Genomic DNA, 24,424 nt, shown 5'->3' with positions numbered 1-24,424 from the left:
AAACAAAAACAACAAAAACCAACCAACCAAAAAAAAAAAAAAAAAAAAAAACCACCAAAATCCAAGCCCTGTTCAACAGCCACCTTACTGAAAGCACCAGCATCCCATGGGTGCATCCCTGTAGTTCAAAAAAAAAAAAAAAAAAACAAACCAGCCACCTTACTGAAAAGCACCAGCATCCCATGGGTGCATCCCTGTAGTTCCAAAGGGAGAGTGCTTAAAACCTTGGGCCCTGTAGTGAGCTGCTTCAATAAAAGGAAACATAACAGAATTCAAGTCAAACAGGCATGTCCTCAGCAAGACTCTGAAATGTCCAGCAAAATTAAGCCAGTCATAAAAATAGCTGGAACTGACTTATTTTTAATGCATTTTGAAGCACAGCTCAAGGCAGAAAAGGTGTCTGTAGCATTTCCCCAAGAAGTACAAGATTTTGGATCAGTGCCTCTTCTGAGGCTGATAAGATTCTTGCAAGACAATCTGCTACATGCTTGATTGGGGGATATGCTGTATTTTAATACTGAAACCAACAGAAAAATAGCTCAGGGTCTTCCTCCAAAGGAAAAGCACCATGACACACTAGCATCAGCCTTAATCCAAAGGGGAAAGGTAATATAACTTCATCTCTGTCCCCAAACGCTGCTCCTCATAAAATACTCCAAACAATGGCTAAGCCAAAGCATCCTCTCCCAAAACAAGACAGTCTCCCAATAATTTGTTGTGTTGTCCTTCGAATATGCAGTAAGATGAAACCACCTTTCGTGCTGAAGGGTTGGAAGATGACTCTCTCAAGGCACTGACAGGAAAAACAGAGAAAGCAAGAGAAGCAAATAGAAGAGGACTTCATGGTGACTACCAAAATGGAAAAAAAGCAATAAGTACATGGGGAATTCTGGAGAGTGGCTAAAAGCTAAGGACTTTCCTGACAACTGCAGTAAGCTTTTGATAAGGAGTACAGGAAACACAAAACATCAAAATGTGTAAGTTCTCCTAGAATTACCTGAGAAGCTTTAAAATTCCTATTTAAAAACAACAAAAAAACCAAAGCCAAACACAAGACAATATTTTCAATTTATTAATAGATGTTAACAGATTATTATTTTCCATAAAATGCCAGTAACACATATTAGTTGATGGAATGATGTCAGCAAAGTGTCCAAAAGTACCCAGGTTATTCCAACTCTCCATAGCTCAGGACCACAGAAAGATGGCCCAGAGAGACATAAATAACCTATATAAAGTCTTGGAATTCAAACAAAATTAATGATTCCATAATCAGCAAAGCCTGCTATGCTAAACACTGTTAATAATTATGTTTTCCTCCAGCTATATGTACACATCTATTCACAGTGCCTAATGCTGAGAAGCCTACTGAGATTTAGAGGCATAAGAGGTAGTAGAGACATCTCCTCACTCAGCCAATGCTGAATTTTGAATATAATTAACTAATATTTCCAAGAAATAGTTTTATTTCTTCTTATCATCTGTACATCTATGTTTATGTTTGAAACGGAGCAGAGATGAGAACCATGTATCAAAAAGAAACATACTAAGAGCAAAACACTTCATGTGCAACAAAAAACTTTCAAAATCCACTGGAATCCCATGACCCTAGACACTAATTAAGCTTTAGGCTTTGATGTTAGATCAGCTCCAACTATTTTAGAAAAATCCTGTCCTGCATGCCCTTTACTTCTCAATTATCCATCACAGGATATTCCACACCTTTGTTGGAAGCTGCTCTCAGAAGACTTAAGAGACTGTTGATTTGGTCCAGAGTGGGAATTCTCATCTTTCCATCCTGCAGTGGTGACCAAGACCCTCTGCAGCCTGAATGTAAATGAATAACTGGACTAATGGCAGAGAGGACTGGTGATAAAGTGTGGAGCTGCTTAACCACTACAATTACAGTTAATGAAATATCAACAGACAGAAGCAGATAGTAAAAATAAAATAGTATACTTTGAATTAACAGAGGGCTTCCCAGTAAAACAGGATGGTATTAGAGCACTCTGCTGGGACAGCTTATTGCATTAATTTGTCCTCTATTTAAAGAGGTCTCCACAGATGCCCAACGTACTCTGGACAACCTTCCCACAATTAACAGTCTTACTGTTTTGTCTTTGCTCAGCTTTAGGAAGACAATACCATTTATTTAATGCAGATTAAAATACACATTGATAATGAAGAACAGATTAGTGAAGTCTTAGTTAATTACTATTTTCAGTACAGTTCACTATCAATTAATTATATTATCATGTAATAGCTAGCATACATCTGTTCCCAATTGGTTAAATACTTCTGCAGCTATACTCTTACTGAAACCCACAGCAAAATTCCCATTGCTGAAAAAAGCTTTAATGAAGCCCCTAACTCTCAGGAAAATGAGGCTAGTCTTGGGTATGTTGTGTTGCTTTGCTAGCATTTGGGGCTTTCAACAAAGTAAAGCAAAGTTACTCTGTTGTATACAGGGCATGTCCTATAGTTTCAGCTGTGCTGTCTGCCACACAGGAGTGCACTAAAGCACGGGTATGAAGGAGTTTAGCCGCTGGTTTAAGAAGCTCAGTTTATGCCATAACTTGGGTACATTTCCTAGAGAAAAATCCTCAGATCATGGACAGTGTTTTTAACGTAAGGACTCTGTGGTTTGGAAAAGGGGCAAAAAGCATGCTGCTTATCAAATACATACAACTGCAGCAGAGTAACTGAAACCCAGATATGCAGTTGGTTGCTATAAAATTTTCATGTTTAAGAACTGTTGAAAAATAAGAATAAGCATTTTTTCAAAAATGCTAATATGCTGGGATTTAAATGGTTAGCTTTACCCCAGAACTTGCCACTATTACACAAACTAATACCACATCAGCTGCTCAAGACATTGCTTAGAAGAATCTATCATAACTTTGGATTTTATTTAATTTCTCACCCTTTTCAGTCTTTAAATGCCTAAAGACAAGATCTTCTATACAAATGTGGCTCTTCAGATAAGAACATCTTGAATTAACAGCTATACACTCAGTTGTTCTTCCCCTTCACAACATACACCTGCATTTTAAATAAATTGCTAATCCCTTTAGCAAGCATTTGAAGACATTGGAACTGTTTCCTCAGTACGTGTCTTTCAAGAAAGAATACCAAGATGCCGACCTTGTAACACTATTTGTGGAGAACCCGAGAGCCCTCATCACATGCATAGAGTCCAAGACATGCTCCAGAAATTCTTGAGCTCTGCACTCGGGGTGCGTACGACCTCGGGAGAGAGTCAAGGTTCATTTCTTGATGCGGCCTCCTCCAGTAACTGGTGTACAACCTGAAGCACCTATTTCATTGCTTTACTGGACTCACAGAGCTTATTCACTGCATCACTGCCCTGTCTCACTACTGACACAGGTGAGACACATCAGCACAGAATGCCTCATTAGCCAGAACCTGTGGTTTACAGAACATTAATGTTCTCTGACCACTCTGTGCTCAAGTGTACAATAAGGTTAGTGGATAGAGTAGCTGGTCGAGGGATGAGGCGGATTTAGATCAAGGCAGGCAGACCCATTCTGAAGAATGCAAGTTCCAGAATACAATTCTCAAAGTTGTACAGGGGACTTTTGTGCTTTGGGTTTACACACTGTCCTTCAGAAGTTTCAGAGTCCAATTTGTTCTCAAAACAATTAAAATAATATTTGCATCTCTTAGTAAGTTAGCAAAAAGCAAATTACTCTCAGTTAAATAAAGTTTTGTTAAATAATCTATCCACGAAGTACAAATTTTTAGTTTCTCTGTTGAATGATTACACAATAGTCCACACAACCAATATCTGGCAAATTTTTCCTCTTTTCTTTCTCCTCCTTAAAAAGACTGAATTAATAGATCTTAGGATGTCACCAAAATGTGTAATGCTACCATGACACATGGTTAAGTTTAGGCAGGCAAGTAATCTGATTGAAGCCAGTATCTGCAAAGACAAACACATAAGCCCAAGAAAAGGTTTAATATTGTTTCTGTGCTCAGCTTCTCATGTGAATTCACAGCCATTTCTCTAAAATGTCGAATTACCTGCATCCCATTTAAAAAATACAGTTCCAAGATACTAAGTGTGCTGTACAGATATTCTTAAGAGTAGCACAGAGAGATGCAGCACAGATTAGTTGTTCATGGTGTGCCTCTCTTCCTAAAACACAAAAACCATCTAAATAGCCCAATGAAGAGAACTTGAACTGTAGTTGAATTATGCTGAACTACAGAATTAAGTTGAAAGTAGCAATTCTCTTGTTTAACACAATGGTTAATGCAAGAAATCACTTTGTACAGCAACTTGAATTTGGTACTCTAGCAAAATCCTACTGACTTGGCAGGAGTTTTATGCAAGGAACTACAGGGATCCTTCAAGAGCTTCTGAATTAGTAAGTGTTAGTAAGGCCTGCAAGCATTTGCAAAACTGGCCTCTGAGAATTTGGCCCTTTTTCTATCTATTTAGAATAAAAGAAAAGGAAATACCAGTTTATGCTGCATTTGTTGAATTCCTAAATTAATTAAGATAATTCATTTGCAATATTTCAAAGGGTTTACATTTTTTTCAAGCATCCTATACCTGACCAACGTTTGTAATCCCTGTCATTCCTGTAATGAACTCTAGGTATAGGATATAAAAATAGTTTTTGCTGAAACATCTTACAAAAAGAATAATCATACTTCACGCTCTGAAGCATACAATAATGATTGGTAAAATTATGAAGGACCCTAATTATTGCATTACTTTATACAAAATACAAACTCTTTTGAAGTACAATATAGGAGCAACATATCTGGGGTTTTTTTGTTGTTTTCTAACATCAGCAGAACTATCCATTTAACAGATTAATAACTGAAAAACAGAAAAAAAAATTCAAATAACAGAAAAACACTTCCCATGCAATAATTCCATTGAACGCAACACTCTGGATTATTAAAAATGAGCTAGGTAGACTAAGCATAATCTAAAAAAACTCTGCTAAACAAAAACAATTTGACACAAAGACCAGCTGACTTTTAATTATACTTTAATTGAAACCTATTTATCTAAATGAAAAATCCACTATGAACACATGAACTACACTCACCATGCAGGCTGGGCAAACTCAAAGTACGTTTCAAAATGTGGATGTACCTAAAATATGGGATTTTTTAAAAAATTTTTTTTTTTAAAGATAACAAGAACTGAACTAAACCAGTATATTTCAGACTTTGCAGGGGAGAGGGAGAGGTTGATAATACACTGAGTAATTCAGTACTTCATCCATATGACCTTAGTCTGACTGCAGTTCAATTAGTCTATACCACCTGAATAATTTTTACAATGGAAAAAACATAATGTATAGCTCATTAGTTTCCTAATTATTTCCTCTTCCTTTGGGACAAATAAAAAGGCATCTTTGCAGTTCATCTCTGACTAGGGCTGTGCATAATACTGCTTCAAGAAACATTATCACAGATCTGCTGAATACAGTGATCAGTGTCTTCACCTATAGATATACCACAGCATCTGACACTGTTTTGACAGCATTTAATATATTTTTTACAATCTAATAAAAGAATCTGAAACAAAGAAAAGTAATATTAATTTATATTACAAGACACTGTAGTACAAATTTAGAGCATTTCTCTACTATAAGTTAGCAATAACATTCATAAATATCAAGAACAAAGCCCCTAAATCAAAACAGTAACTTAAAAAGAAACAGATTTTTAGAAGGCTGCAAAGTGCTATGAAAACATTAAGAACAAAACTCAACGGTTGCCCCCAAATTTCTTGCTATGAGTTCTGTTTTTTCACATCCCATCCTGAAGGGCAGACAATGCTAAATTTATGACAGCACAATTTCTCAGATATCTATCATAGGTTCTTCTCACTCACATTAAATCCCCCATCGTTTCTCTACACAGCCTACTCTAGAAAGAAATAAAGAAGTAAAAATTAAAAAATATGGATTTTTTCCTACCTGTAGATCCAATTTTGTTTACAATGCCTTGAGAGGGAGAAAGATGTTATGGTACAGTTACATCAAACTATCCGACATCAATCTCAGCTGTTTACTAAGACTAAGAATAAAAAAAAAAAAGTTACACAAACTTTCACAATTACACATTAATTTTTAGAATCATCACAAAATGACAAAAAAGTTATCAACTTGAAAATACAGAAAAAAAATTACATAGCTTTAAGAACAACTAAGTTACTAAAAATATATTTTTTACCGTACCTCTTTTAATTTTTTTCCCAACGAGTTGATCTTTACAGATTATTAAAAAAAAAATTTCTTCAGCCACGAGCCTTTGTATTTTATTTTTTATTAAAAAAAAAAAAAGTCACACAAATGATAAAATATTTTGTTTTGGCCATTTGTTTCCCTCCTCCAAATTGACACTTTATAAAAACCTTCTGTACTTTTTTTCCCCCTCCCTCTCTCCCTCGCTATTACCTCCAAGATGGTAGGAAAGTTGTTGTTTTGGAGGGCAGAGGAGCCGCTCTCTGATGTTATGTCCTCTCAGTGCCTGTAGTGGTGCTATAGGAGGCTGCTGGCTCTCTTCTTGAGCAGCCCCAGCAGCCCTGCCTTCTTTGCTGGAGAATATATTCAGGGATTCCCCTTAATAATCACCTACCCTCTGAGCACTTTGTAGTTTTAAAATAATAAAAGAGCCCCCAAAGCTTCCTCCCCACAAAAAGCAGGATCTTCTCAGAGACAGGGGGGCAGCAGCTCCTCAGCACAGAGCCCGAGCACATTCCCAGTCCCTCTGCTGGGGAGGAAACTCTGATCTGTCAGCCCAACAGAGGGAAAGGGGGGAGAGGAGAGAGAGGAGGGAAAAAAAAGCAGCTGGAAAGGTAAGCCAGGCCCGGCCTGCATCCCCGGGCTCGCGTAGCGCGGCAGGCGGTGCGGAGGGTGCAGGGCGGGCGGGGAGGCGGGCTACGCGAGGCCGGGGATCGGTCGGAGCGGCGTAGGCCGCAGTAGGGGGTGCGGGGAGCCAGGGGGGTTTTTGAAGCTTTCGGGCGCCGGGAGGAGCGCCGGAGGGGGGTGAGACGGCCGCCGGGGCACAGCGGGAGGGTCGGGGCGCGGCGCCTTTGCCCCGAAATGACTTTTAATGAGCGGTGGCGGGGTGGGGGGGCACCCCCTCCCCCAGCCCGGTGCGGGGCCGCCGCGGCGGAGGCGGTGCCGGTCCCGCGGGGCTGCGCCGGCCGCGGCCTGGAAAGTTTCGCAGCGTTTTTGGGGTGCTTCATCCCCCCACCACTGCCGCCGGCCACCCCCCGCCCGCGGCCGTGGGGACGGTGCCGGCGGGGCGGGGGCACCTCGGAATGCGGCCGCAGGTTCCCCCCCCGCCCGTCCCGTACCCCTTTTCCCCCCCGTCGGTGACCCCCTTCGGCCGGGCCGGCGGCGGGCGCATTCGCCGCACAACTTTTTGGGAGGTAGTGGGGGGGCGGTTTTGGGGGTGCGGGGAAGCCCTCGGAGTGTCCCCCCAGCCCCCTAAGCCGCCGGCACGTGGGGCCCCGCACCGGCCCCCGGAGCAGGGAGCGAGGGGCAGGGGCGAGGGGCTGCCCTGGCAGCACCTTCGGTGCCGGGCACATGCCGGGGCCGGCGGCTGCCTGAGCCCTGCCGGGGCCGGGCTGGGGTCCCTCGGCCACCCCACTGTCCCAGGAGCCGTTAGCGGGACAGGAGGCACAGCCCACGGGCACCTCAGCCCGGGAGGGGATGCCTCGGTAGCCCCTACACGGCAAGGGCTGTGTCTGCTCCCCTCTCGTGTCCCTGTGGGCTGGGGTCCCGCTGGGCTGGGGGTCTGTGTGAGGTGCTGCTGCCCTCCACGACTGAAAATGAAAGGATCCTTTTTTTCAGGGAAAAGAACGTCTGGTAGTTGTGAAGTGAGTGCACTGAAGACCCACCATCGCACTTCACCCCGCACAGGTGAAATAGCTCCGGTTTCTAACGCGGGAGGTGGCACATTTTGGTCAAATATTCTTTAATGTGTCTTTTAGGTCAAAATTATAATGGCTTTGTACAAGTAACCTCAAATGAATTTTGGAAGTGACAGTGACACTCACCTTAAAGCCTTATATTGTACCATCTGATTAAAATACATAGGGTTAGTTCTAACTCTGTTACTCAACAACACGCAATGCAGGTTTATTTTAAGGCCTTTCAGTTTTTGAGGGTTGGGAGACTTTAAAATAAAATTGTCAAAATTAGGGCAATGTACCGTTCCCCTGCAGACAGTGCCCTCCCCTATGGGCTCACCTGTAGTGGCAGTGTTCCATGCCCAGGCCATACCCACCAGGTACCACTGCTGGTGAACTGGAGCACTCGTGTTCTGTATCAAGCTGTCACTTACAAACTGGTGACATTCAGTCTTTTGCATGCATTGTTTGTAGTACATACAAAGATCACACAAGTTTTATTAATTGTAAAGCTAAATTATTAACAGAAAGCAATGCAAAATTTACCTACTGGGGGTTATTTTGATGTTCAGTATTTTTGTGACGGGTGATTGAATTTGTGTGTAGGACCCGGTCCTACAGAACTGCATGTACCATGTTCTCATGGTATGGTAAATCATCAGGAGGTACAAATTTATTTTGAGACCACACTGAAACTCCAATAGCTTATACCTGCTGAAAGGCTCCTCTGTGAGGAGCTCTATTGGTTTGTTTATTGAATATTCCTACTGAAGCAAAAGTGTTATTGTATTGTGAGAAAATAAGTTTATTTTTCTTTGTAGTATTGGGACTAAAAATAAGACAAAGGTATTTTGTTTAACCTCATCTGGAAAGGCAGGCTATCTGTTATTTGAATAAATAAAATACTTGGACTTAGTTTTTTTTTCTCCAAGTACAGATGCAAGGTGTGTTGTGGTATGTTTAATCTCTACTTCATCTCAGGATATTGCTTTTGCTATTTTGAGATAATGTTTTTAAAGTACATTTCTGCCATGTTGCAATGTCATAAAGGGTCCATTTGTTGCTGTACCTGAAGGCTGCCTCTTTGCAGCCCTGCTCATCTTGGCAAAACCCAGGCCTGTTTATAACTACATTGAAATAACCGTGCATGACATCCTCCCTGTGAGGATGTGATTGCAGGACTGGGGCCTGGAGACCCTCTGCTCAAATAGAGAAATCCTTGTTCAAAAGACTTTCAAGATACAGAACCCATCTTGAACCTTAGGTCAGGAATAGCCATGTTTAAGAAATTATGTTTTTGAAATCTGTAGTAATGTACTCTTGGCAGTAGTTACAAATTTTCCTATGTAAGTTCTTTTTTCTTTAGAAATCCTCTGAAGTTTCTAAAATTCGTAATCTTAAATGTTTGTTGTTTTTTAGGGTTTGGGCTATCTTTGTCAGGTTTTCTCTAAGATACTGTGAGGTACAGATGAGTGAATCAGCTGAAATTAAAATTTCTGCTCAAGTTCATGTGGTGTAGGAAAACAAAAAGAACCTGTTCAGTCTGTAAGCAGACTTATTATTTTCCTCCTCCTAGTTATGTTTTCTGCTCTTGATTGTAATCAGTTACAAGTCTGTAAGTTCTCTAGCTGTTGCTATTATTAGGAATAATGCTTAAGTTTAATTCTGTATTTATTGTGTTATATTCTAAAACATAATCTGTTTTATCAGTGTTGCCTAAAACATTCTGCTGCTTTTCATTAATGTATTGGACATCCTTATGCAAAGTAAACTGCCTTTTGCCAGAACTGAAGTAAGAGGCTTTCTAAAAAGGCAGAATGAGGGCAATATTGCTTCTTTCTTCTTAGGTAGATCTTAACATATGGAAAAAAGTAATCCAAAATACAATTCCAGGTGGTAACTAAAAATATCTTGTAAGATCTTAACATGTTGAATGCCTTGATCTGTCAGGGTACTTGCATGTGTGTTGCAGTACCTGCACTTCAGAGGCCTTCCTGAGTAAGGACTGTACTCTAGTTAATGAAAGTGTTCTGTACAGGAACTCTGGTAGCTGGCTTTGGTTGCTTCCCAGTGTCCTCTGTCTCAATTTGAGTGCTTTTACCAACAAAAAGGCTCTTGTTTCTACAATTACAGCATTCTTGGTTTGGTAGCTGAGTGTGGTAGAGAATTGAGCTGTTAAAAGACTGGTACTAAGCCAAACTTATGGTTAGATCACAGCATGGGGACAAAAGTTACAACTTTGTGGTGTTGATGTTGATCACAATTAGATGTGGTACAGCTTCTCTTGATAGAACAAAACATTTCAAAGAGAGGTATTAGTTGCTGTGAAATAGAGAAAATTAATGTTTTAGATTCATACTTAGAAGTACACTTTTTACTGACACTGATTGAAAAGTTTTGCTGTAAAATAGCTTTAAGTGCCTGTCTTTTTGTTGTGAACTTTATGGCTTCTGTTTGTCTTGGGGTGGATGAAATTCCATGTTTCCAAACATCTTGCACTCCGCGTGTTTGCTCACTTTCAGGAAATGGGTCTGACAGTGACAGGTGCTTGTTCTTTCTTGGTCAAGAGGAAATGACAAAACTGGTATTTATGTTATTTGTGCTTGTGGAGAAGCTGAGATTCTTTTAGATTGATGTTCTACTTCTGACCCCAAGCTGATGGTTTTGGGAATCTACAGAGATGACTGTACCTTGTCTGTGAGATGTCATGAACACACCAAGCAATTTAACATTAAATTTAGGCTAGTATTAGCAAACGCGAACAACACAGTAAAGACCTCTGTAGTTGTGGATTTTGTTTGGATGCAGTGTGTGAAGCTCTGAGCTCAGACCTCTTAATTATACATCTTTGAACCACCAGCATATAATTGCCTTGCAATTTACAATGCATTTGGGGATTCCATTGCCTAAAAGGGTCTTACATACATTGAATGTCAAGTTCTGAGCATATGTTTAAGAATGTATCAACCCACATGATTTAAAATACTCTAATATTTTCAGCACAGCATTTGCGCAAAATTGCCCATCTGAGTTTTGAGGCTCTAGTGCTTTGGGCTTTCTATTAGTGAATAAGCCTTTACCTTCCCTGTAGACTGCTCACAATGTCAGGTACCAGATTTCTGTATGACATAATGCTGCTACTTGGGTATGGTTATAGTAAAGATCATCCTCCCAAGTTTGCTGCTGCACTGCTTTCCAGCCTCTCTGAAGGACTGTTTAACTCTTTTGGGAGAAGGTATGTGGAGTGCAGAGCTACAACTCTGTTGTCTTTGGAGCTGATGTGCACTGCAAGGGAGCTGATTATGCCTCCACTGAGAAGCCAGCACTAAAAGTAAGTGGGAAGCTGGCTCCTTCCAGAGGGTGATAGTAGGTATTGGCGGTTGGACAGGTGTATACCTGTGTGTATTGAAATCTTGCATTTCTTTTTGCAGTCACTGTGCAAACCACCTTCAGTTGTCTTATGGACTACCAGTGGCTGCACTCAGCAGGACAGATAGCTCTGCTCTTGAGTGCTGATGTCTCAGAGTGTGACTTCGCTCTGTGTCCTGCCTGTCCTTGCTATAAAGCTTTGCTGGGGTGCTAAGTTTGTTACTCTTCTTCACATGTCCAGATAGGACTTTAGCCAGAGGGAGATTTTCTTCCAGTCAAGAATAAAAAATGGGACAAGGGGAGAAGTGAATGTGTTATGAAGTTACAAATATTAGTGATAACCTCATAAGAATGTGAAAAATACCCTGCTGGGTCAGATAAGCTTGGGTCCAGCCTAATGTTCTGTCTCGGGCCGTAGGAATAAGTGATGCTACTTAGGAAGGGCATTAAAGCCCAGATACTTTTTTTCTGTGCTTTGTTCTCTTACTCCTCCACCATCCATATTTGTTAAATTGGCCATGCTAGCGAGGGCATCAGTATGTTCCTGTTGTCCATGAAATTCTCCATTGCCTTTTTGCATCTGATGGTACTGTCTGCTTCCATAGTCTCGTGTGACTGCGAGCTCCAGCAGTTCACTGCCTGTGAGTAGTAAAAATGAAGAAATACGCCTTTGATATGTTTTGAGTCAATCTCTTACTAACTTCATCAGGTACCCCTAGTTGCAATGTTTTGTGATCAGGTATGATTGCTCTGCATTTACCTTATTCCCTACCATGATTTTTTAAACCTCAGTCATGTATTACATCATTTCACAAGGGCATGCATTTTTGGATTCCCTTCTGTTCTTTGCCCTGTTGTTTCTTACTAGCTCAAAATCATTTATTTAGAATCAGTTGTTTAAGGAAAATCTAGGTTCCTCAAGAAGCAGCTTCTGGTTTCTCATTCACGGGTTGTGGCTAAAGTTAGTCTGAGCACATGCAGGCATATTTTTTTTTTCTGTTGAACCTTCCTACATCTTCAATGTTGAGTATAAATGCAAAACTAAAAACAGCTTCCAGAAAGTTTTGTATTCTGATATTTTTATAGTGAAGTACAGCTGCTTAGGCATTTGCTTTTTCTAGGGGAAGTCCGTGTTTCCGTCATCTCTTACTGAATCCTGTGGGACAAAAATAATTTCTCCCCCACCCACTTTTTAGCTAAGTGTAGTTTCAGTTCTCCTCAGTTAAGTGACATGTGCCTGTTCCATGCGTGTGCTACTTTTTACGTAGCAGCAAAAAGCTCTGATAAGAACTTCTGTAAATTGTTAAAAACAGAACACTGCATCAGATGAAATCAGAATGAAGAGATTTAAGTGTCTTTGTTATTTTTATATATATATTTATACACACACACATACACACACTCTCTCTTATATGGTATGCCATGGAAGTAAAAAAAAAAGCTCTTTTTAGATTAAGTCCAGCTTCAATCTCTGTTCCTGGCAATATATCTACATAGTGACTTGTCTTCTGGGGAGTCTGTTTAAGAATCTACCAATAAAGATATAATTGCAAGTTTGAGAAAATTGCTGTGTTGTTTTTTTTAATATAACATTGTTTGGCTACCATGTTTAGTGGCTTTCTTGTTCCTCGCACTGTAGTTGCAGTACTTGATTACTGTCAGGATTTTTAATATGGTTATATTTGCATGAGCTTCTCTTAGTGTATATATAGACCCAAAAACTCACATTCTTGCTCATTGGTTTCCCTGGGGATTATTGTCACTATTTTTGTGTGACTGTTTCAAATGGCATTGTCCTTGTGCCCTGTATCTCTCAGACAAGTGAGAAGTGAAATACTATGCCTGCCTTGACACAGTCAAGTTAAATGCAAAAATAAGACTTAATTATGAGTTAAATCCAAAAATAAGACTGTGGCCACAAGAATAAATCTAGGATTAGTGGCTGGGAACTGTGGAGCAGTTTCCTTACAGAAGCTTAATGGAGGCACACAAGGTATGCATTTCTCACTGTTTACTTTGGAGCCATCATAAGGAACTCTTTCTTTGGTCTATTGCTTGCTAACCTTCAGAAAAGAAATACAGTGGTTTGTACAAAAGAGGAGAAAGTTAGTGATCCATCAGAAGCTCTGCAAAGCATGATAGTAGTAGTTTAAAAGAAGGTGATAAATGAACCAGAGGAAAATAGAGAGCAGCACCCCAGCTGCAAGATACACTTGGTATTTCAAGTTTATGTCCAGTCCAGTATGCCACCTAATCCAAGCTTGATGAGCTGAGAGAAGCAGACTCTCCAGCAAAAGGCTTTCTGTCAGTGTTGTGTGTGTGAGATGCAAGTAGTGGAGTCTCTTTGATTGCTTTTGCTGCCATAGTAATAGAGGAGTCCATCTCTCAAGCATGTAGGATACAAACACTGACCACAACTCCTGCATGGGTCGTCGTGTTCCCATGGGATTTATGCGTTTCCTTCATGTTGTTGCTGAATAATACTGAAGGGTATGTCAGTGTCTGCCTGAGCCAAGGTGACTGAAAGGAGTATTTGGTCCTTAGCACGCTAAAGAGATTGTTCTCTTTTCCTGTTCTGTCTTTTTGAAGGGCACAGTCGCCAGTGAACTTTCTTGTTCTTAAAACTGACATGTTGTGTAAAGTCATACTCCAGTGACTGGTTGGTTTCAAGTATACGTGTCTGTGTGTATATATATGTATATATATAGTGCCTTGGGAAAAGTTGGGAAAGGTGTTTGAAATTGGACTAGGTGACTGTGCTGTGTTGTGGCTCTCCGATGTAAGCAAAGCATGAGGCTCCTGCCTCTGGGGCTGGCTGCTTCCCCGTGTGCGTGGAAAGGGAAAATGTGTATCAAGAGGAATTGTTGTCAAATGATTGTTCAGGTCGCTTGCAGTAGTTACATTCTGTAGCACCTGTCTCCATTCGCCTGCTGGGCGTGCTGTATGTGTGCATGTACAGCTGTTCCAAAAATTTTAAGTGTGTTTTTAAATCTTTCAGTACTTTTCTGCCTTTCTGCATCTACAGCTAGATATATGCTAATGAAGGCCAGATTTATGTTGTTTACTCTGCGGGATAGGGTGTTTTGTTTTGCCCTAGTGACTTAAAATTGTTTTTCTAGATCCCCCAGTGCCATAGTGCTTTGTCATTTTCTCATAGTACTTTTTTTACAGCAGAAAGTGGAGGCTTGTACCTTTTACAAGAGGAAAGTACATCTTTCCTGCAAAGTCTGTGTAGGTTTCCTCCTTGCAAATCTGCTCTTGCCATTTTGGGCCTCGGGAACAAGTAATTTCATTGAGGTGGTAATCTGTACATTTGTCGCATGCCTCTAATTTATTATATATTTCCTGAATATCACCTCTATGAATATTCCTTTCCTTGCTGTATAACACATATGAAACTGAACTGAGTACTGAATGAATACACAATGCTCAAAAGAGTTCATTCCAGTGCTTCAGGGTGACCTTTCTGAATAAAAGCTACCTTCTGCAGGTTAACCTTAGTGTATCACAGTAGCTGCAGAATACATGTACTGTTAATTTTTTTGAAACTACTTTGGGGTGGCTTGGGGGTTTTGCTTTTTTTAAAAAAGATGATTGCCAAAGACCTCCATAGTGTTGGGAACTGGAAAAGTACCTTATGGCTGCATGGATTTGCACTGTAGGAACCTGCTTTAGGAACTGTAGGAACTCAGCCTCTTGCTGAATTGACATTTCAGCCCTTCTGGCATTCATGGTAGTACTGACTGGTATTAATGCCTGCATTTCCCTAAAATAAGTACAGTGAGGTAGGATAAACTTTGAAGAACCATGGTGACCTCAGGAAGGACTGCATATGGATGCTTGCAGGAATTGTAAGCAGCTACAAAATCTGAAAGACTGGTCATCAGGTGTGGTAAAGAAAGCTTTTCTTAAAAAAAAGCTTTGTTGCACTGACTGGCAAAGTAATTTTGCAGAGCAAAGACAGTCTGTGGTGGTTTTGTAAGCAAAGATACCTTGAAGTAAACCCTCTGCAATCAAATGGGTTAATCATTTTTCAGCTTGATTTATGAAAGCGTGTGATCTAATCTGACACTTAACCTTTTTCAGCTTGTAGCTTCTAATCACTTTCTGGTAGATGAGTGTAGTTCTGTTAAGGTGATTTGAGTGTGGTGGCAGTAGAATTTTCTTTCCCCCAGTAATTTCTTTAATGTTTCCCAAGGATCTGAAAACTGATGGAAAACTATTGTGCTACTGTTTTATTACATGCTAACGGAACCACAGGCTTGGTGACTACATGTGCCTGTTTACTTATTGTAGTAATATCTATTTTATTCTGACTGACAGTGACCCTTTTGATGTTTTCCTTAGACAATCTGCTTCATCTTGGTTCATCATTCCAAGATAGTGGTGTCCTTGGGGCTCTCTCTTAACACTGACATGGTACAGAAGATTTAAAATCAGGTATTGTTTTGGATCCTTCTTTCCGTCCAGAGTGAAACGCATAACCTAGAATGGAATGCAGTTTTTCTTCCCTTATGTGATTTGTCTCAATATTTTGGTTCTTTCAGCTGATGTTCACAAGGAATAGAGTCACGTGATGTATGAAGGCAAACACATACACTTCTCTGAGGTTGACAATAAGCCCTTGTGCTCATATAGCCCCAAACTGTGCAAGCAGAGGCGACTTAACGGCTACGCCTTCTGTATCAGACACGTTCTGGAGGACAAGACTGCCCCCTTCAAGCAATGTGAATATGTGGCCAAGTACAACAGCCAACGCTGCACCAACCCCATCCCCAAGTCTGAGGACCGTAGGTGAGTCGTGGTTTCCTCTCTGCAAAGTGGGAAGCGGCTGGGACGTTTTATTTAAGTTGCTGCCTGGTTTGGGGATGAGGGAGGAACTGCTCTGAGTGAATTGTATTCCAGGATGTGCCTTTGAGAATTTTGTTTTAAGACCAGTGAACTTTATGTTATTTTCTGTGGGAGTCAAGTACTCAACTAGAGGGCAGTGGCTTAATCCCAAGGAAGTTTATGGGAGAGCTCACTGCTTTTCACACATTCACTATAAACTGTGGATCAAACCTGCTACACAATATCAGCTGTTCTAACTCATTTGCTTTGTCACTCACAGTACATGCTCTTAGAAAGGCCTGCTTGTTTAGCCAGCAGTGCCAAAAGAACACTTCCATCTGTTTTTTCAGGACAAGTAGTTGAAAATGCTTATATTTGGGACACGGGGGGTAGTGACACGTTGGGACAAATCCAGAATTACAGTTCGATGTTGGTGATTTGGTACTGATCTGTAGTGTTGTTTTACTGGAATAAAAGAAATATTATTTTATAGCAGATGAGCCAGCTGGGAAAGTGCCACATACTCCTTTTCTTCTTTGCTTCCCTTATTTCTCTCCCCCTCCCTGCCGAAATGAAGGTGCCCAGAGTGCCCAGGTATTAAATTCCTTGCAAAATATAGTCCTTGAACTTGTTGAGAGCTGGGAATTAAAAGCAGATTTCCTGAATTGCAGCCCATACTGTAACCACAAGCGCGCTCTTCCTTGCTCTTTAAGACTTCCTGAACACCAGTCTCATTGCTGCTGCTCAGGCTGAAATAGCAGAATTTGTCTAATCTTGTCTGCCATCAGTACATGACTTTATTTTTCAGAGCTGTCATTGCATGTTTTGCCAGTAATGCAGTGTTTAATTAATGTGTATGTTAACTATCTGCTGCTTGTTCTCATAGAAATGCTTTTTTAAACCTAAAATATGAATAAAATATGCCAAAAAAATCAAACCACTATTCACTGACCTTTCACATTATTAGCTGCCATTCACTAACCTTTTGCATTATTAGCGGTGTTCCCACTGTGCCCTACATATAACTTCCTTCTCAGCTCACAGCTCCCTCTCTTGTCTGAAACAACAGTTGGACTGTGCTCTAAATTAACTTGCACTTCACCTGCCATTTCAGCTGAGGAGACTGATGAAGTGAGAAAAAAACTTTGAATGTTTGTCAAAAGCTGTAGGGCAAATGCTCAAATGGCACAAGATGAATAACTTTGAGCTGTAATTTGACAGTCAGTGAGTGTTTCTTTGCCGCTGTACAATTGAGGCTCTTTGGAAATAAGCTCACAGAAATGATCATAGAAATTGTTAGCACAAATGGTATGCTGTAATTTCAGATGCAAGAGCTGACTGAGAGAGTTCCTGTTTACCAGGGGTCATACTGAAAAACAATAGAAGTAATAGTCCTTAATGACACTTTTTTAATGTCTCATGTGTTCCCATGGAATTTGTGGTTTTTCTTTACACCTTGAATTGAGTTCACACTTTGTTCTTTTTGATTTTTCTCAAGTTAAAGTGAAGTGTGGTCATGTCATCTGGTGTATGTTATATTAGAATAATTCAATTGCATGTCGAGTGTCACATTACAGTACTTGAAGAGGACAGCAGGTGTCTGAAAGAGAAAATAAACTTTTAATTTCAAATGAGAGGATGTGATAGTTGAAAGAATATTTTAAAAGACTGTTTCTTGGGGCAGAGTTTAATTTTAACAATAACATTTAATGAATGCTAGTGATAGGACTGTGGCTGTTCTAAACTTTTTTTTTGGCAGGCAAACCTGTATCTGTTTCTTCGAAGACTTTTTTCACACTCCGTTCAATATAAAGATGTTTGCAATGTCTGAGTTCTTCACTCATAGCTTTTCATTTTTTGTGTACAGAATTACTGTCAGATGGTCATTTTGTCACAGTTTTAGACAGGGAACTGTGCAGGATCAGAAGCATGCTGTGTGATGCTCTGACAGCTATCTTCTTTTATACTTCTAGAGATTGTTAAAAAAAAGTATTTCAAGAAGATGCATGTATTATATGCCAAAAGCTTCATAGTCTGCCCACAGATAATTAAGAAGAATTATCACTTGACCCTAGATAAATGAGATGCTACCAGCCACAAAGATGGTTAATATGATGCCATATTATTAAATTTCTTATTGACCATTAACATTCTACAAATTAAATCTATTTATAGTGTGTGACTTCATTTGAAGTCTGATTTTTCTATTCACTATCTTTTTTTTTAGAGAGTATATATATATGTGTAGGATGATACACACGTGGGTTTTATATCTCTGTTTTCTCTGAATACATCTACTACTTCTTAACCAGAAACACACAAAGATAATGAAATGCAACTTGATTTCTAAATATAGGTTTGCTACAATTTAGTTGAGTTAAACATTATTTTGTCTCCAATTTTTCTCACTTGAGAGAATCTTTAAATTCTTTGTTATTATACAAGCTGCTCCCCAGTTTGTTTGGGTCTTCTTTTAAGTGATGGAAATTGATACCAAACTGGGCTGTACTAAGAAGCAGAATGCATTTGTAGGTAGAAAACCTCACTGTCTGAATTCTTGCCTTCCCAGTGGATGCAGGAAACAGTCCAGCTGAAGTCTTCAGAGCCCATCACATTTTATGTGCTTCATGTTATGATAATTTTAATGGATATCAACCCATCATAACTGTGGACTTAATTTGACCTTACCTGCGCAGAATAAGTGCCTTTGGTTCTGAATGAGGAAGGGGAAAACACCTGTATTAGATACTTATTGTGATACTGTCAGCTGAGCATAACTCACAGACAGTTATAGAAGTGACAAACTGAGTGTCTAGGACAGCTTGTCAGAACTGGCTTTTGTAGGGCCAGCTTGACCCTAATGGGTTTTGTGCTCAGAGCTGTGTGAAAAGCACTGTGCTACTTGCAGGGACATTCCTGTCTTCCCAGTAATCTGACTTCCGTGGAGCTTGAACTACTAATGCAGGCTCTGCAGCACTGCGTGAAGTCAGAGCCACTTTAGGCCAGGGCTGACTAAAAAGCCATCCTGGAATGTGCAGGATGGGGAAATATGTGTGCATGCCCCCCTGGCTGTGTGCAGGGCTGGCAAGAGCATCACTTCAGCATGGTCAAGGCTGAAGTGGTGCTAATGAGAGCTATGCCTAGCCAAAACTGCTTGTGTGCAGTCTTCCTTACCCAGAGAAGACTGAACCGCTCTTCCTGGTTTCTTCTTGCTCCTGTTAGTCCGAGGTGTAACAGCCTTGGTTATACTAGAAGACAGGGAGTTGACAGAGCCTAAAGCACAGAGTCAGTGTACTGGAATCTGAATGTTGTAGCCTGGCATCCTTGGGTCCAGTGGAGCCAGCTGGCTCTCAGTGATGCAGTATGGTCAGCTGTAAGAGCCAAAGCTTTATTCTCTGCCATATAAAAATGATTCTGTTAGAGTTAAATGAACAAGACAAACCCTTACTAGCCTAAAACTCAGAGAATTTTAGCAAACCTGTTACCTTTCCACAAACTTACTCACCTTTTCTATTTCTTTTCTTACTGTTTTTGCAATGAAAACAGACTATGCAGTTCTACCTCCTCACATCAGCACAAGCACAAGATGACAGTAATTTAAGTTCTGGACAATATAAGGGAAGCATTTGTGTTGAGCAGAACACTCGTTTTATTGGCATAAGAGGGAAAAAAATTCCCTTATGTTTGTTTAGTCTGTTTATTGGTTTTTTCTTCTGTCATACTAAAAGTGCTGTGGTAACTGTTCAAACAACGTATTTTAAAAGGGCTTAATTTTAAATATGGAAACAGTGTTTGTTGACTTTAAGGAAAGCTTTATTGAGCCCTCATTATATAATTTTATTTTTAGAAGTGCATCTCTGTATGAATTTACAGTATTCCAGTGTGTTCTAATAAGGACTGCACAAGTTGTTGGCTTTTAGCTTGCCTCATCTAGGTTTATTTTTTACTTACAACATAATGTAATGAAGAAATTATTTAGGCAATAATAAGTAGCAGTGCTTTTCAGCCTTTTCTGATTTGTGAAACCTTAGGAGTGTGGGTCTCACAAGAAGCTACATATATGGAGTCCATTAAAGAGCATATATGAAGTTGCTTTCTGTTTTCTCCCTTTTAAGGACCCTTTAGAGCTGTTCACACATTGTTTCTTTAGAAATGGGTTGACAAGTTGAAAGTGACTAAACTGAAGTGCTAAACCTTCTTGGGGGGTTGTTTTGCGCTTTTCTGCCATTTTTTTGTTCCATGAAGACCAGAAATAATATAATTTTAACCTATTTTTTCAACAAAACTTACTGTTCTCAGATTTGTACTGATCCAATTTTAAAGAATACCTTCATGGTATTCTATTCATTATCTTGTCCATAATTACCTTGATGCAGACATCACTCTTTCCTTGTATCTTTGGTCATCTGTAAGCTGTAAGTTATAGATGGGATTTTGCAAGGGCAAATTTTGATTTTTGGTGGGTTTTACAGAGGCAGGAGTGGCTGCCTGTGGCATACAGGAAAAGAATCACATCATGGTTCCTAAATTTCTGTCACATACTGATTCAAATCAAACAAAACTTAATTGCTTACTTTTTAGTATGTCATCTATGGCACAATTTGTAATTATTTTTACTTTCATGACAGAGTATCAAAGACCTTTTTGCTTTCTTGTTTTTAATAGCATGACTTTGAAAGCAGAAGAACTTAAAATCCATGCTTTTGGATTGTATATATACATATTTCTGGTATCGTGTAAATGCTTTCTAGCAGCAGAGGGTTGAAGATAGATTTTTATTGAAGAATATTCAGCTAATCCTCTGGCTTTAAAATTCATCATGTTAAACTACTAAAACAGAATTTAAGTATTTATGCTACTTGTTCAGTAAGTGGAAAGAGTGATCTTTCGTAGCAGATAGATATGTTCTGAGATTGTCCTTATAAGAAACTGCTCCCTACTACAGTGGAATTCATCATCATAATAATAATGTGTACATTGATGAACATGTTAACTACTTCCACTGAAACAATGAGCAAATGAAAGGAAGTAGTCTTCAATATACTTTTTCTTAGGAGCTTTTGAACTGATCAGTTAATGGCTTAGATTCTTGCTGCTTTATGTATCAGACTGTCCATTTCTTCTGTTCACTTTGGATTTTGACTGTTAACCCTGTTACAGAGTTAAGATTTTGAATGGCTGTATGTGATTTTCCTATGAATAATGAATGAAGAATCTTGCATCTGAAGATTAGGAATAGTTGCTTGTTTAAGGTTTTTCCTGCTGGTTTGGGAGCACCACAGTTATCTGTTGTAATCGAAGTTGAGTACAATTCTTATAAAACCTCTTCTGCTTCAGTTTATGTTTGCTTGAAATGTGTCTGTGAGTTTCTCCTAAGTGATGTCTTGTCTTCAGATTTTACTTACAGAAGTTTAGTTAATAACTGACTGCTCTTACTTTTCAAAGGTACTGCAACAGCCACCTGCAGGTACTTGGCTTTATACCGAAAAAGGAGAGGAAGAAAAAGAATGATCCCATAGAGGAGGTAAAGGTCAGGCATCAGATGGATGCTATGGCCTTCGGTCTGACAGTGCCCACCCTGGCCTTGAAGATGCCCAATGGATTGGATGGGATGTCCCTCTCCCCTCCAGGGGCAAGGCTTCCTCTCCACTACCTGGAGGCAGAATTAGAAGACCCCTTTGCTTTCAATGAGGAGGATGATGACCTAAAGAAAGGGGCAACAGTGAAGAAAAAGTTGCAGAGCAAGTTGGCTCACAACCGGCAGCGCCAGAGAGAGACAGAGATTTTAAAAGTTCGCCAAGAGCACTTTAGCCCCATTCCTGCACCTTTGCAGCAGCAGCCTCTGCAGCAGCAGCACTCCCATCTGCCACCTTCATCAGCTTCGTTAAAGACGACAGGGCTACCGCAGGGCATAGTCTGCAAGTCACCTCAACCTCTGAACACCAGCCTACCAATGCAGGGAGTGGCACCCACCACACACACTATAGCACAAGCGCGGCAGTTGTCTAACAAGAGACCTCTGCCTCTCCTGCCACCCGCCAGGGCTCCTGTCACGGACCCGCCACGGACTGACCGGGTCCTCATGAAAGCCACAGCCTTCTCTCCGCACTCGTCCTGCATGAGCCGGCTCCAGAGACTGGTGAAACTGTGCACTCGAAAACAGCAGCTGGACACTGATCTGTTTCCTCACTTAGGTGAGTGGGTAATAGATGCACTGCAGCCATATTTGTTAACCTGAAACCAAAAGACTGAATGGGGATGTCTTCTAGCCCTGTCCTGAATTCCTGTGCGGTCCGTACAACATAACCCTGAGCTAGGTAATCTCTTGGCATTTTCTTTAGCCCTGTTGTCCATGAAGGGAATACCTGGACCCATCACAAATGGTTTATGGCATTTTCGTTGTTTATTCTTCTTAATGTTCTGTTAACCCTTTGAGAAACCAAACTGAGGTGTAGAAAACATTGTTTGGCTTATAGACGCCTCATGTAGAAGGTTTGCAACTCGAGTGTTAAATGTGACACTAGTGGTACCTACAAGAGTGGACAAAGTTAGGTTGAAACATTAGGTGTGTGATAAGTGCACATGACATAATGAATGTAAGTAAAAGTTTGGCAATTTGGCCCATCAGTCTCTGCATATTCGAAATTCCATTTGACTTAATTGGAAAATTGGAACGCATGAGAATTTTTCTTGGGCCCTATTTATGTATAGAATATGGATGAAGAGAAGGAAAAGACCACTTCAGGAGAGCATCATTGTTACAGAAGGTAGTTGGAAGGGTGAAGTCTTGTCTGCATACTGTGCAGAAATAGTCTTCCCCTTACACATAATGATCCATAGCTGCTTGTGAAAATACAAGCAAATATAGCCAAATTGGTGCCATGATAGTAGTGCTCTGTGAGCTTTGAAAAGGCAACTGACCTTATGGCTGATTTGTCTTGTTGTGAATATAGGCCTAGGTACACCTATCTGTCCTTTTTATTTTCCTCATCCTCCCTCAGTTACTTTTTTGCTTAGTTTTAGATTGTACTTTTCTAGCAAGTAAAATACTGGCAGGGAAAAGGAAATGTGATATAAGTAGGAACACCATTTATGATGTTTAAAACAAAAAAAGACTTCAGATAAACCTGGACATTCCCTAAATAATGTCTTATTTAATTGCAAACATCTGTAATTTTTGCAATTTCAATTAACTTTTTCTTAATTTGCTCTTAAGATCTGCCCTTTGGCACTCAGGGGATAATTTGACTATTTGTTCAGGAGATAATTAGCATCCCGTAGCATGTCTCCAAAGGAAATTGTTCTTCAGAAAACAGCTTTGATGGTCCTGTATATAGTGCATGTCTTTAGAGGAATGGCAACTCTAGAGGCATTTGAGTGTCACAGACCTCAATAGCTTAGAAAGTGACCTGTGTTTTGAAAGATCCTTTTCTGTGCTTAACGTTCTACATTCTCAACTGGTGAAGAGAATACGTGCTCCTTAAAAAGAGGCATAGTAAAAATAAAAAACAGTTGGACCTGTACATGTACAGTTAGGCAAGTGCATAACTATGTGGATGCATTTAAAACAGTTTATATTTGGCAAAGTAAAAGAATTTACATATTAATTATGCGAGAGCGGAAAATTTATTTGTTATTTATTCATTATAAGCCTTTAATATTAAAGACTAGGTATGCCTAGATCAGAGAATTTCAGGATTTCTTTTCTATCTTTGAGCAGCACTAGAGATGACTGCACAGAATTTCAAATCAAAAGATTAAGCCAGTTTTATGTGTACCAACATCAGAGCCATGTAACTGGATATTAATGTAACTGCAATCTGCAGTGTCAGTACAACTGAATCTGGGTTAGATTTTATTCCTTCCTTTCTGCAGTGCCCAGGAGAAGCAAAACAACTCAGTTTCTGATTTTGTTTTTAAATTTTGGGTTTAAACAATTTGTTATGTGGTTGTCAATTGTGGACATCTTTATGGAATGATTAAGTTGTTTTTTCATTCCTTTATGGAAGAGACAAGAGGAAAAAGAAACATTAAAGTTGAAAGTATAATTCTGGCATTTTATCAAATGTCTTAAGGTATCTTAATGTAGTTCAAATATATGTCTTAAAAAATAAAAATAAAAAATAATTTTTTTAGAATGCTGAAGTTCCTGAAAATTTAGGTTTCTGATATCTGTGGTTTATGTTAAAGTGCTGGTTCTATATGATGAAGAGTTACCTGATGATTATATTCCAAGCTTATGTGTGTATGTCTCCAACTCTGAAAGTGCTTGAACAAGTACTGATGCATTTCCCAGACTCAAGGCACCTGACT

The 24,424-nt window shown here is 39.9% G+C and overlaps 1 protein-coding gene and 1 long non-coding RNA gene across 8 annotated transcripts in view; one reads left to right on the top strand and one right to left on the bottom strand.

The window, feature by feature from the left end:
- Positions 1-1,055: 1,055 nt before the first annotated feature.
- Positions 1,056-6,588, bottom strand: LOC121335267. The gene is made up of 4 exons (XR_005952539.1): positions 6,450-6,588; positions 5,970-6,069; positions 5,091-5,137; positions 1,056-3,946 (listed from the first exon to the last, which is right to left on the bottom strand). It is a non-coding gene; the product is annotated as an uncharacterized LOC121335267 (long non-coding RNA).
- Positions 6,589-6,720: 132 nt separating this feature from the next.
- The window catches only part of INO80D (INO80 complex subunit D), a 45,286-nt gene continuing 27,582 nt past the window's right edge, over positions 6,721-24,424 (top strand). For 5 of the 7 annotated variants that reach the window (XR_005952538.1, XM_041403181.1, XM_041403180.1 and 2 more), the window contains exons 1-5: positions 6,721-6,850; positions 7,854-7,922; positions 15,629-15,721; positions 15,829-16,075; positions 21,557-22,305. Coding sequence is in view for 6 of the 7 variants with exons in the window: in XM_041403181.1 (XP_041259115.1) it covers positions 15,858-16,075; positions 21,557-22,305 (967 nt within the window). In the remaining variant the exon portion in view is untranslated. The other 2 variants (XM_041403177.1, XM_041403178.1) reach the window with 2 other exon arrangements.

Source organism: Onychostruthus taczanowskii, unplaced genomic scaffold, assembly GCF_017590055.1.
Source record: "Onychostruthus taczanowskii isolate IOZ18803 unplaced genomic scaffold, ASM1759005v1 scaffold20, whole genome shotgun sequence".
In the NCBI taxonomy this organism is placed as follows: domain Eukaryota; kingdom Metazoa; phylum Chordata; class Aves; order Passeriformes; family Passeridae; genus Onychostruthus; species Onychostruthus taczanowskii.
The sequence above is the reverse complement of the archived record's forward strand: the minus strand, read 5'-3'. Positions and strand labels throughout refer to the sequence as shown.